At 35.0% G+C, this 12,922-nt stretch overlaps 1 protein-coding gene and 1 long non-coding RNA gene across 5 annotated transcripts in view; one reads left to right on the forward strand and one right to left on the reverse strand.

Annotated features, from left to right (window-relative positions):
- Positions 1-12,922, reverse strand: part of LOC131060919 (uncharacterized) — a 58,682-nt gene that overhangs the window by 25,220 nt on the left and 20,540 nt on the right. For all 3 annotated transcript variants that reach the window (XR_009110460.2, XR_009371540.1, XR_009110461.2), the window contains exon 2: positions 6,943-7,094. This is a non-coding gene — a long non-coding RNA (uncharacterized LOC131060919). The remainder of the gene's footprint in view (positions 1-6,942; positions 7,095-12,922) is intronic.
- LOC131060918 (beta-galactosidase 2) overlaps positions 1-12,922 on the forward strand; it is a 55,754-nt gene that overhangs the window by 21,980 nt on the left and 20,852 nt on the right. For both annotated transcript variants that reach the window (XM_057994356.2, XM_057994357.2), the window contains 2 exons: positions 8,297-8,415; positions 8,538-8,702. In XM_057994356.2, the coding sequence (XP_057850339.2) occupies positions 8,297-8,415; positions 8,538-8,702 (284 nt within the window). The remainder of the gene's footprint in view (positions 1-8,296; positions 8,416-8,537; positions 8,703-12,922) is intronic.

Raw genomic sequence — 12,922 nt, forward strand, 5'->3', positions numbered from 1 at the left:
TCTTCCCACCTACAATCCCCCAAGTTATAGGAGTTAGGTTTACTAATTAAGTAGGAGATCCTTAATCCATGCTCATGCATACAAACAATATTAAATTATGTTCATCCAACTCCTACTTTGTAATGTCACCTTTTGTAAAAACCCTAGTTCTTGCCCTAAATCACTATTTTTATGTAAAACTACAAATGGAACAAGATGTGTACTTGATTGAGATCCTGCAATAGGTTAGGAAACCATTGAAATGTATATAAACCATAATATAAATCTTATAAAAAGGATAACTAAACATAAATTCTTTATACCTAGGGTTAGGAACATTATCTTATCCATAGTTATGTCTAATTCCTTATTGGAACTCAACCATAAGAGAGTGGGAGTAAGGAGGAACAATAAGGTGTCCAAGAGATCCTCTACCCTAGGCCCAAGAGTGGAGTGAAAGCCAGAGCCCCCTTGGCTTCATGGGACCTGTTGATGTGTTTTTTATGCACATGCGAACATAGAATAAAATAGCCAAGAGTATCTTATCCTCTCTTGAACAAAATCTCTCAAATGCTGAAGATTAGCTTAAGGATCACTTGAGAAGACTCCAAGGTTCATGAATGTAGGGTCACTATGTATGGATAAGCTTCGTTGGTTGATGTGATTATGTTGGAATCACAAGGGGACTTACATTTGAATGCTTGAATGCTTGATTCGCTGGAACTTAGATCATCTGATGTTACAATATGGTGATGCTTTTGATCCTAAACTAGCTGGAGTTTAAAAAAATGGCAAAAGATGAGGGGTTGAGAGAGTCTATTCTAATCCTAAGAATGTAGGAAGATGAGTGAATGATTAGATGGAATCCTACTTAGCGAGGTCTCACCGTCAACTTGAACAATTTGACACAAGCTCAGTTCAATCCTCTAAGGATATTTCAAAGATATTCAAATCAATACCATCAAACATTGATCACCATTCAAGTTAATGCATAATAAATGAATGTAGAACGACTCGAAGTTAAGCTCATATCATTCCAGTTGACCACACAAGGCACGCTTACAATCAATAAGAGGCTAGTGGTATGGGCTAGGCAGATTCCACTTGAATACATTCAACAAATTCCTCCATTCAATCTAATTTATTTATCATCTAACATGAAGATCCAACAAGAAACCATGCACATTGTAAAGAAACAACACACTTCACCATAACTTCAATGAAAATGGAGTTCATTTGCAACTTAGGCAACAATTTCTGCCTTCTCCTCCTACTCTACTCTAATTGCTATTCTATTCTTCAAAACTATCTATTCTTCTATTGCTATTAACTATTGGCTAACTATTTCTATTTGCTGACTATTATTCTTTACAAATGAAGAGTCTGAGCTTTTATAGAGAGCTCATTTACAATGAATGGCCAGGATTGAATCTCCATCAATGGACAAGATTTTACAACGAAACCCTAATTAGGGTTTGTTACAACAAACTCTTCTTAGCCAATGAGAGAATTGCATTCAGAGAATGTGGACCAATTGATATTGAGGGTAGTTACATTGGAGTTTGCGATTCATTGAACTTGGACATGTTGATGTGGACCCGTTGGATTGGTGGAAGGGGTGACTAGGTTGCCACTTCAATCTTGCACTTGTAAACTTGATTTGATTCATCATCATGAAGGGATGTTGAGAGATATCTCTTGATACTCAAACATTATTCAGTTGCTCAATGTGATGATGATGATGAGAAGCAAACTTTGATTAACTCTTCTGAAACTATTTGCTTCTTCAATCATGTTCGATGTATGTCTTGTGATGACTTTGGTTGATCCTCCTTCATTTCTGACATACTTGATGAATGATGCAACTGGTTGAATGTAGCTCCTCTACTGACTTCGATTCTTGGATTCTTGAAGGGAATTCAAGATTGTAAAACATCCTTTCATCATGTAGGTTATCCTTACTTGATGGTCTAGTGCCTTGAGGTAGTTGGATTATTTATTCTTTGCACTCTTGTGATATCTCCATGTCAATGTGATAGAATGAGAACCTTGAAGATATCCTGCTCTATTGCTTGCAGCTATTGAACATTTGAAGTCCTTCAACCTAGTAATGTTTTGAGTCTTCTTCATGTAATTGAGGTGGTGAGAGGCCTTAAACACTTTGAGATCTTCTCCTCCTTGATGTTCTTGTGTTTTCTGATGAAGCTTCTTGAAGAGGTTTTCCTTGTATCTTGCTTCATCTCCTGCAAAACAAATAAGCGTGTATCAAATACACTTGATATATAGATTTAATAAGAACATATAAAGAGAATTCGCCTTCATGAAGTGACATTTGAAGTTGATTTTTTCTCTTAGAGAGGAGCTCTCGAAGTTTACTCCACTCTTGATTTTCATGAAGTTACCCTTGTCCTTTGAACTTGCTCTCCTCCATTTTCCCTCAACTCAAAATGGCTCTTCCAAATCTTGCAACTTAGCCTTCTATTAAGAATACATGGAGTAGAGTTCACACCTTTGAAATTCGTTCTTGAAGCTCATTTTGTGGAATTCGCTCATATCCTTCAAATTGTGAGGTTCGCTTATGTAGGTCGAATCATGAAGTTCGCTCATCTCTCAATTCTTGAAGTTCATTCGCTTATTGGGCTTATTCATGAAATTCGCTCCAAATTCCTAACTCATGAAGTTCACCTTTGCATGAAAGTCGCTCCACTTTCTTGATTCATGAAGTCGCTCTTGATCTCTAATTCATGAAGTTGCTCCAATTTTGAAACTCATGAAGTTCGCTCTTGTTTCTCAACTCATGAAGTGCATTTGAAATTTTCTCTAAGTGGTGTGCAGATGAAGTCTTATTTCAATCGCCTTGCTAACTAAGCTAGCTTGTCTCTTCCAAACATGAAGTTCGCTCCACATTCCTGCTTCATGAAGTTCGCTTGAAATCTCTCAAACATGAAATTCGCTCCAAAACATGAAGTTGTGAAGTTTGCTACAAGTTGGCAAGTCATGAAGTAGGAAATTCACTCCAATTGCTCAATTCATGAAGTATGAAATTTCGCTCCAAATGCTCAACTCATGAAGTAGGAAATTTCGCTCCAAATGTTGAGTTCATGAAGTTTATTTTCAAATTGAATCTCTTCAAGGCTAAATGCTATCAATCATCCTTCACTTCTCTTTCAATTTCGCTTCATGTAGGCTTGCTCATGTGTGTTCATTGATAAAATTTGCTCCAAAAGGTGAAGTCATGAAGTTCACTCCTTGATGGCAACCCATGAAGTTCGCTCCAAGATGGCAACCCATGAAGTTCACTCCAAGATGGCAACTCATGAAGTTCACTCCAAGATGGCAACTCATGAAGTTCGCTTTTGAGTATTTGATCATGGAGTAGGCGATTTTTGAATTTTTCTCATTCTTCCACTTTCAACATGAATAAGTTCACTCCAAAAGTCTAACTCATGAAGTTCGCTCCAAAGTGGCAACTCATGAAGTTGGAAAATTCGCTCCAAGAAGGCAACTCATGAAGTTGGAAAATTCGCTCCAAGAAGGCAACTCATGAAGGTGGAAAATTCGCTCCAAGAAGGCAACTCATGAAGTTGGAAAATTCAATCCAAAAGGTGAAGTCATGAAGTTGGAAAATTCGATCCAAAAGGTGAAGTCATGAAGTTGGAAAATTTGCTCCAAACGGTGAACTCATGAAGCTCATGTTCTCAAATCCTTCACTTCATTCCTGTATTGCCAACCTCGTTTATGAATGCTTGAAAGTGAAATTTGCTTCAATCTCCTCATTCATGAAGTTCGCTCCATATCCTTCAAACATGAAGTTCGCTCGAAACCTCTCACTTATGAAGTTTGCTTCAAGTTGTGAAGTCATGAAGTTAAAATCTAGAGAAGACTTAGAGATGAGGTGGATTACAAATGAGCTTACTGATCATTTTACTGCACAACAGTTCAATCCTTAGAACAACTCATTCAAACGCTCGAACTTCATACTTACACTAATTCTCAAGCAAGATACTCAAGGGAAAATCCGCTCATCTGTCACTCAACATGAAATGTGGTTTTGAAGCTTGGAGACTAAGGTGATTTGTCATCTAAAAATCGCTCATTTACATATCGCCTTGGACATCTTTTCTCCCTTACAAGATGAGACCTCTTGGAAACAACTTCGGCCAAGGGTAATTAAAGCAATTAGAGTTTACCTTCAACCTTGAACTCTTGGATTGTCGCTACTAGCAACCTCTTAGACTCTTCAGCTAAGCTCCTGATTGACTAACATGACCTCTAAACTTTACTTACTTCACATTTCACACAAGGCTATTCACCTGACTCCTGGCCCCCTGACTTTATATTCCCCTTCAAATGCAAAGGCTAATAGCTAAGGACACAAACACAACCTAGGAAGCAAGAAAAAGTGGGGGTCCCCATTTGCGATGGGGCAATGTGTGAATACCTCACAACAGGACCATCAGTCAATTACCATGAGGAGGTCTACCTAGTGAGGTATCCTATCGCCGTTCTTCAACATTTCCATCCTTATCCTTCTTCTTGTGATTGGAATTCCCCCTTAAGTCTATTTCTCCCAAATTAACCATGTCTTGTTCCTTGACTCCTCCATGTAAGGGTCCTCCAAGTTCTAGATGCTACTTTGATCATCTAAGAATGGCCTACTTACGAGCCCCTCGTTACACCTTCATTACATCTCATACCTTCCTCTACAAGATGAACTACTACTAAACACAATTTCTATCATCTCTCTTTGAGTATATAATGTGCTGACAATGCCAATAAGTATTACTATGATGTTATCAAGCAATGCTGCAATAATAGTAATGATGCTCTAATAATAATAGTATTCCCAAGATGTTTGATCTAATAATGATACCAATTCCTATTTCCATATGAACTACTGTTAGATTTATTATATGCTGGCCCTAATGCTGAAATGGTAGATTTAAGGCTGAGGCCATCATAAGGCTACCGAGCATAATGATAACAGAAGTAGATAAGGAGATTAGATTGTAATGATAATAATACTGTGATAGGGCTATGATCAAAGATATTACCAGCAGTTTGTTATTCCTTGGTTTGATGTAATGGCCCCAACTGGGAGGCAGGCTACTGTTCTGATAATATTTGCATTCAATTCTAATTTCCCCTTGGTGCAGGTTTAACGTCTTTCCTTTGATCTCCCTTTTATGATTATATGCAACCTGGTTTGGTGCCCAAGTCTGATGCTTAATCAGGCCAGTCCAATAACGGATATGAATAAGAAAATGGTAGATAGAATCTGATGATGGCAGATTGCAATTTAAACTTGATCGATGCTTGAGAGCCAGTTCTTGTTAACTGCTCTTCTATCTTATCTAATCCATGGTAATGTCACTGTATGCTTTTGATTCATTTCCTTTATATCTCTTAATGTGAGGGAGAGGTCACACCTCTTCATCATGTGTGCCATTTGGCAAGAGACACACCCATTCACCATTAGCACCCTTTGAAAGAGTGTGACTCTTCATTATTTCTGCCCTTTGAAAGGGACGCAACCTTTCAAATCAGATCTGCACTTCTGATTCCCAAATTATCCCCCTCTCAAATGAGGTTCTCTTCTCACTTTTATATCTAATGTTTGAGGAAGTCACAACTTTTCATTCCATGTCTTTTGACCATTCATTAACTTAATTAAATTTTAACTATATTTAATTATATTCTTTTATATTTTAATATTAATTTTTTTTTATTTTTATAAATTTAAATTTTATAATTATATACTATTAAATTCCATTTCAAAGTGGGGACATTACATACTTTTCACACAACTAATATTGGTAGACACCAATTATATCAATCATTATATAAATATTATTTTTACAAGTTCGATCCCCCACTTTTATATTCTACGCTTTATTTTGTTAATTATGTTATTAGGCCATGATAAGTTGTGGCTCATGTTAATTAAATCTTATTTTAATTCATATTGTAAGGAGTTCCTTGAGGCTATAGATTTGTCCTAAAACTCTCAACCAGGTCTTAAACATGTTAAGTACAAACAATTTGTGTGTTGTTTATATGAAAACATGTTTTAAAAACATTTTAATAAAACCAGTTTTAAGTGTATTTCCATTAAAAATTACATTTCAATAATTTAGTATGATTTGCCTAACCTATTTTAAAACCCCTAATTTGCATAAGTTCGGAGGATGATAGAAAAGGATATCATAATTTAGAATAGGAAGCCAAATGTTGCCATCGTTAAGTCTCCAATGATTTACTTTCACCAATGATTGGAGAACTTAAGCCAGCATTTCACGGTGAACTTTAATAAAATAGTTCATGGGTATTGTATATCTTCACTGTGCACACATATATCCATGAACTCCAAACATAAGGGATTTAAGTGAATTTTACATATTAGTATGTATTGGGTTGGCTTCACTAAAAGCTAAAGCTATTTTGCCATAGCAATTGCTTAAGCATCATTTCCTTTGATATTCGTACTGGTCCATGCGTGTTGCTGGAGTCCTCATTAATGGTCAAAATAATTTCAAAAGAATAATTGTTGGGCATCCAATCATTGAGGTATGTTAAGATGTTAGACTTTCTATACTGCAAAGGATAGGAAGGTATGAGTTAGATACACCTATTGGAAGGATGTCATAGCCATGAAGAGTGAAGAATCTGCAATTATCCTAACTAAAACGCCACCAGAATCTAAGATCTATCCTTATAAACTAGTGAACAAGAAACCCAGTATGCAGATCCATCAATGTGCATACGGAGTTTCCTATTACTAAGGCATATGGGTGAGGGCTTTTAGAGTAAACAGCTATTTCATTTTGCATATAACTTGCTACATGACATTTAATAGCAGCTTAAGGCTTAGATATAGTGAAATACATCTCAATGAGTCTCCAGGTCGGATATTAATAGATGACAACAGCAATAGAAGGGTTAAAAATTCTCTTGAGGACTCACCTCATATTCCAGCATCTGAGTTTCAGCCCCCAACATCCCTGCATCTTTGAAAGCTCCTTCTCATGCCCTGCTGTCTGCACTTTTTCTTTAACCTTTTTCTCCATTTTATTGACCTCCATTTTAAAATTTTCATTTCTGCTCTCTCCAATCTCCTGCAGCCACCCATCTTCTGTCATTTCACATTAATCTTTCTACTTTTACTCTACCTTGCCTGAATAAAATATGGACATGGAGCTCTTAAAAAAATGCTACCATCCTAATGTGAAGGGTGCAGATTCATTCCAGAACTTTTATGTCTCTTCAAGTGCATTTTGTAGAGATTTTGGAGTCATTATACACTGCCCTTGCATTGTGCCCCACAACGGATTTATTTCAAGCCGCTGCTTTTTTTTGAAGTTATTACCATAGCCCCCCTTTTACCTATGGTTTGTAGTTTTATTTGGTTTATATTTTATTAAAAACTAGTGTAAAGTTGGGGTTAAATTATTAATTAGATAATGATAACATATTCAATATTCAATATTGTATATTATCAAAAGATCTTTAAATTATAGATTATTACTATAATGATAATATATATACATTTATGATAATTATCATTTAGTGTTATTAAAGATATTTATTTAAGGGATCTTCTAGACATTACACACATAAACTAGAAAGATGTCCAAACTCTTCTCAATTAGATGATCAAAATCAGGGTTAAGTGTTATTTGATTACAAAGTATCTATAATTGGTTGAACTTCAACCTGGACTAAGCATACAATTACGCAGTTGTAGGAGCAGTTTCATCTTATAACGTTTCACAAAGATTCAAGCATATGAAAGCATAGTTGACTTGATTATTCCATGTTGCATGCCAAGTAAAATAGACCAAGTTAACCAGTGATCACTAACTCAATTGATTGCATACACACACCCCAAAACAAAACATCACAATTGACGGACACCCCAAAACAAAACATCACAATTGACGGAGTCTCCTCTAATCTACATTACATAAGGACTAAATGTGTCTTAAAAGTTGGTTTCTTGGAGATGTGACACTTATTATATTTCAATTTTCGTGATACAAGAAGAAGAAAATTTAATTTTTGTCTACACATAAACTTTGAAAACAATGCATTAGCTTATCTCTTTAGAATACGTTTAAAATCCTGCTTTAAACCCCCTGGTGCCTGTGGTATCAATGTAGAGTAGTTGTAATAGAAAAAATATTCTCAAATGAAACACAGAATGTTGGATTCTTGTTTATTCTTAAAAATGTGAATTTTGGAAATTTTTTTTTCAATTTTTCAGCACTCCAAAAGACACTTTTGAATTTGACTTGTCAGTTTTGACTCTTTCTGGCAGGGCTTATTAGGAAGCCAAAGTGGGGACACCTGAAGGCTTTACATAAGGCTATAAAGCTCTGTGAACCTGCTTTAGTTAGTGGTGATCCTGTTGTTAATTCTTTAGGAAATAACCAGAAGGTATATTTTGACTTTTTGACTTTGTTAAGACTGCTTTAGTTTCAATTCCAATTGTAAAAGAAAAGCTTAAGTTGAGATTTTTATTATGAGATAGAACAATCTGACGGCACTGGCCTTTTCAGTCTTATGTATATTCTGCAGGGGCTGGAAAGTGTGCTGCATTCCTTGAAAACTTTGATGCAAATTCTGATGCAACAGTCATATTTAACAATAAAAATTATTACATACCTGCTTGGTCTATCAGTATTCTCCCTGATTGTAGGAGTGTGGTGTTCAATACTGCAAAGGTAATAACTGATTTCTTTAAATATTAGTGCTATTATACATTTTTGCTATGTAAGTTAGTTGCTTCCTAAATCTATTTTGCACTCTACCCCATCATTATACAACTTGTCAAGTAAAGTTAATATATACAAATCCATATTGTCCAAATCCCTTGTTTTTAAAAGTACAATTTGTAGGTTGTTTATGAGCAACGGATAGCAAGTTGAATTTAAACAGAACAATGAAAATGTTCTGGTCTCTTCTCAAAATTGAACTGCTCAAGGTAGCGTAAGAGTCAAGGAAAATTTTAAGATGGCAAAAATGCTTAATGTCGCCTCTCTGTCCTGATTCCTAAATCAAAATCAAATGAAATCTTCCATTTCCAATCGATTTCTTTATGGAACCCTGTCATAAAAAATCATTAGCAAAAGTATTGCTACCAGAATCAAGTGTCTTCTCTTTAAAGTTAAAACTCATTTGCCCCTCCCAACCTGCTTTTGTTTTGGGGAAACAAATTATTGACAATATGATAATGGTGCAGGAAATATTTCATTCTTTCAAAACAAAATCAAAGCTAAGAGTTCTTATTAACTTTCTTATTGCCAAAGATTTGTTAAAAAGAAATTGGACACTGCTCTTTAAAACTCTTCAAGATATGTGCTTTGACAACAATTTTGTCTAGGGTGTCAGCTGCATAACTTCCTTCACCTTTAGAATCTCGCTGTATGACACCTTTGACTACCATTCAGGTCCTTGAGATAAATATAAGAAGGGGATCTTCTCAGCTCATTAAAAAATCAGAAACAAGGCAAAATATATGAAACCCAAGTAAGCAAGCTTCCAATGTCACAAGAATTACTATCTTTTACTTTGTTGATGATACATTTATGACTACTTCTATCCTTAAATACAAAACATAACCTCAATCATTGGGCCAAGTCATCAATGACAACAAATCTTGCATTTAAAAAAAAAATGTTAAATCAGCAAGAAAAAAGAATTCTTAAGAGCATTCTCAATTTTAGGGAGCAAAAATTACATACTATTTTAAGTTTTGGTTCTCCTTATAGTGGAAATATAACTCCTCTAACAGAGACTTGGTCATATAAAAATCCTCAACTACACCAAGTAACAATCACTTTCCACTAATGGATATCCATTGGAACCTATCCAATATATGGAATGAAATCATGTATATTTACAAGAATGCTTCTGGAGAAACTGTGTAAATTTTTTCATCTTCCTGATGATGGATTGCTGAGTGCAATCCGAAACGTTGACACACAAAAAATTTACACAGTTTCTCCAGAAGCATTCTTGTAAATATATCATGGACTATGGAAAACTCATGCCAACTATTGTGTATATTCTCAAATATCTTACACCTTGAAAAATAAGTGCAATCCATATGAAGTAAGAAAAGAAAAAATAGCCAATACTCTAGCCAAGCCTGCATTACAAATCCCAATGAACAAGGCTCTTCACATTATTCAATTCACCCTAAAAAAACTACCTTGTGTTGTAGAATTAGAAGGCAATGTTTTTCCTAATAATAAAATAAGTGTCAAGAACAATCACTATCATGTACAATAAGATTGTCCCACTCTATTGCCCCAAGGAAAGCTAGGACTACCCTTAAAGAAAGTTACTTTTTGAAAGTTCAATCAAATTGCTACACCCAATATTTATCTACCCATTAAATTAAGTTTCCTTCATCATTCCTTATGAAAACCTTTTGTTCACCACACATGCAAATTTTAGCCAGGGCCTTTCAAGCTTTACCTTTCTTGCTACACTCCATTCTACTCCCAATCCTTCAACCCATCCTTGATTCTCGTAAGAGGTCCATTAACTCTTTGCAACACATGAGAATGAAATAAACTTACTCATCCCTATATGTCCTTATTTATACTTCCACGCCCTCTTGTCTAACTCACACTAACCATTTATGGGAAATCCTTTAATCCCCATTTAATGGCCCCCCATGACTTTCCATCAAGGAATTCTCCTCTTTTTTGGTGTCTTCGTCACTTAACACTACCATTCATTTCATATTTTCAATTTTTCATTTAACCATTGATAGCTGGAACCATGGAAGAACCCCCTACTAACATGGAATTGATACTCCTATTCATGGTGACTAGATACAAGTGTATCAAACTCTTAAGAATTCTTCATGTTTGAAAAATGTACGTCAAAAATAATAGAAGATACATGAACTATGGTCAGGTAATGTCCCCTAGTAAATTGGTTTAAAATATCCTAGTTATGGATCTCATTTCTTAGTACATGGGTTGCAAGAAGGTACGTTAGCCTCTGTTGTTGTCAAATGACTGCAAAAATAAAGTCAGAAGATACTACAAATTACATTAAAGAATGATCATATGAGCGACTATATATATATAGAACATAAAGAAGAATTCTTGTAACATTAACAGAGTAAAAATCATGAATTATGGTGGTGAACTATAGTGCAAGATTTGATAGGGTGTCTTTAACAGTCCCCCCTACTAAATGTAACCATATAGGATGCCTTTGTACAGCAGTTCCCCCTATCATATAGCGTGCCCTTGTACAGCAGTTCCCCCTATCATATAGCGTGCCCTTGTACAGCAGTTCCCCCTATCATGCAGGGTGCCCAAATTTATTTATAAGTATTCAGATCATTATCAGATTATTTACCAAACAAGTACCAGTATCCAAATGTTTGTATATTCAGATTATTTAGATTTTATCTACCAATATTCAGATTGTTATCAGATTATTTATCAGGCAATTACCAGTATCCAGAAGCATCAATATTCAAAAACTAAATAATTTCAAATAGTCTCAATTAATCATAATTACTCAGATTATCACCAATTTCTAGACTATTGCAAGATACACCTGCTTATTACATAAAGAGATTCTCATGGTGGATTTCATGTGACGTGAAATCCATGGACATGCCATGAAGTAATATCTTTAGATATACCATGATGGTGGATATCATGAGATGTGATATCCATGGACAAGCCATAATGGTGGATATTATATTAAAGGATATATGGTGGATATCATGTGACATGATCTCCGTGGATATGCCATAACTCCTGATATCACAGTGAGGTGATATCTTTCTCGAACACAATAGATGAAGCTATTGTGTTCACAATATGGTGATATAACTTATTAGGATAGAAGTATTCCTCCCTAGCTAAGAGGGAGTGTAGAAATAATATGTAGCAACGGTCGGATAATTCTAACCATTCTAATATCTACTTGGCCTAATAGCCTTAGACATCTGTATGATAAATTATTTTATTCCTACCCTTGATTGTGCTTCACTGTATATGCATATTCTGATCACAGATCACAATGTTATATGATGATCAATCCATAATCATCAATATGATAATTGGATTATACATAGCATTAATCATGTTTGTATATCGATTTTCAAGAGCGATGATTAAATGTTGTTTATTAAGTCATAGTAATTATACCTATTACTAATTGTTTAATCAAACATTGCATATGTCTATCAACAGTTATCAATGGTCATTGCTCCACATAGGAGTCACGACTCTATGTGGAATCATGTCGATTCCACATAGAGTCGTGACTCTATGTTGATCATCGAGAGTTTATATCTCAGCTCGATTCCATTTGATGACAGTAATACGAAGTTGTAGATATAACAGGAGCAGTCGATATCATTGTGCATATAGCAGCGATCTGCAATACAATCAGTTGTAACGTTACACAGAATATTGTGTGATCTTCAGTTACATTAAATAATATAATCTGAACTATGTAATCAGTTTTAAATGAAATTCTGATCCATACATAGTACTGTGAATAATTGTATACTACATTATAGTTTAAAATTACCTATATATAAATCTGATCCACTTTAACATGGTATCAGAGCCAGCATAAGAAAAAGATCAAATCAGATTTATATAGGCGATACTACTCTCTATATATTCTCGAATTCTTCAACTCCCTTCTATACATCAAAATGGTGAATGGTGTTAGATTTGAGGATCGACTTGATGGAGCTTCCGACTTTGTATCTTGGAAGTTTAGGATCATGCTTGCTTTAAGAAAAAACGAATTAGATGAATCCGTAAAGAAAGCTATACCGGTACCTGACGAAGAAAGTGAAAAGCCCCAATGGATGAAAATGAACAATAAAGCTATGAAAATGTTGGTGGATGCAGTGAAAGATCATATTGTACCAATTATCTCAAAATTGGAA

The sequence above is a fragment of the Cryptomeria japonica genome, chromosome 1, assembly GCF_030272615.1.
Source record: "Cryptomeria japonica chromosome 1, Sugi_1.0, whole genome shotgun sequence".
In the NCBI taxonomy this organism is placed as follows: domain Eukaryota; kingdom Viridiplantae; phylum Streptophyta; class Pinopsida; order Cupressales; family Cupressaceae; genus Cryptomeria; species Cryptomeria japonica.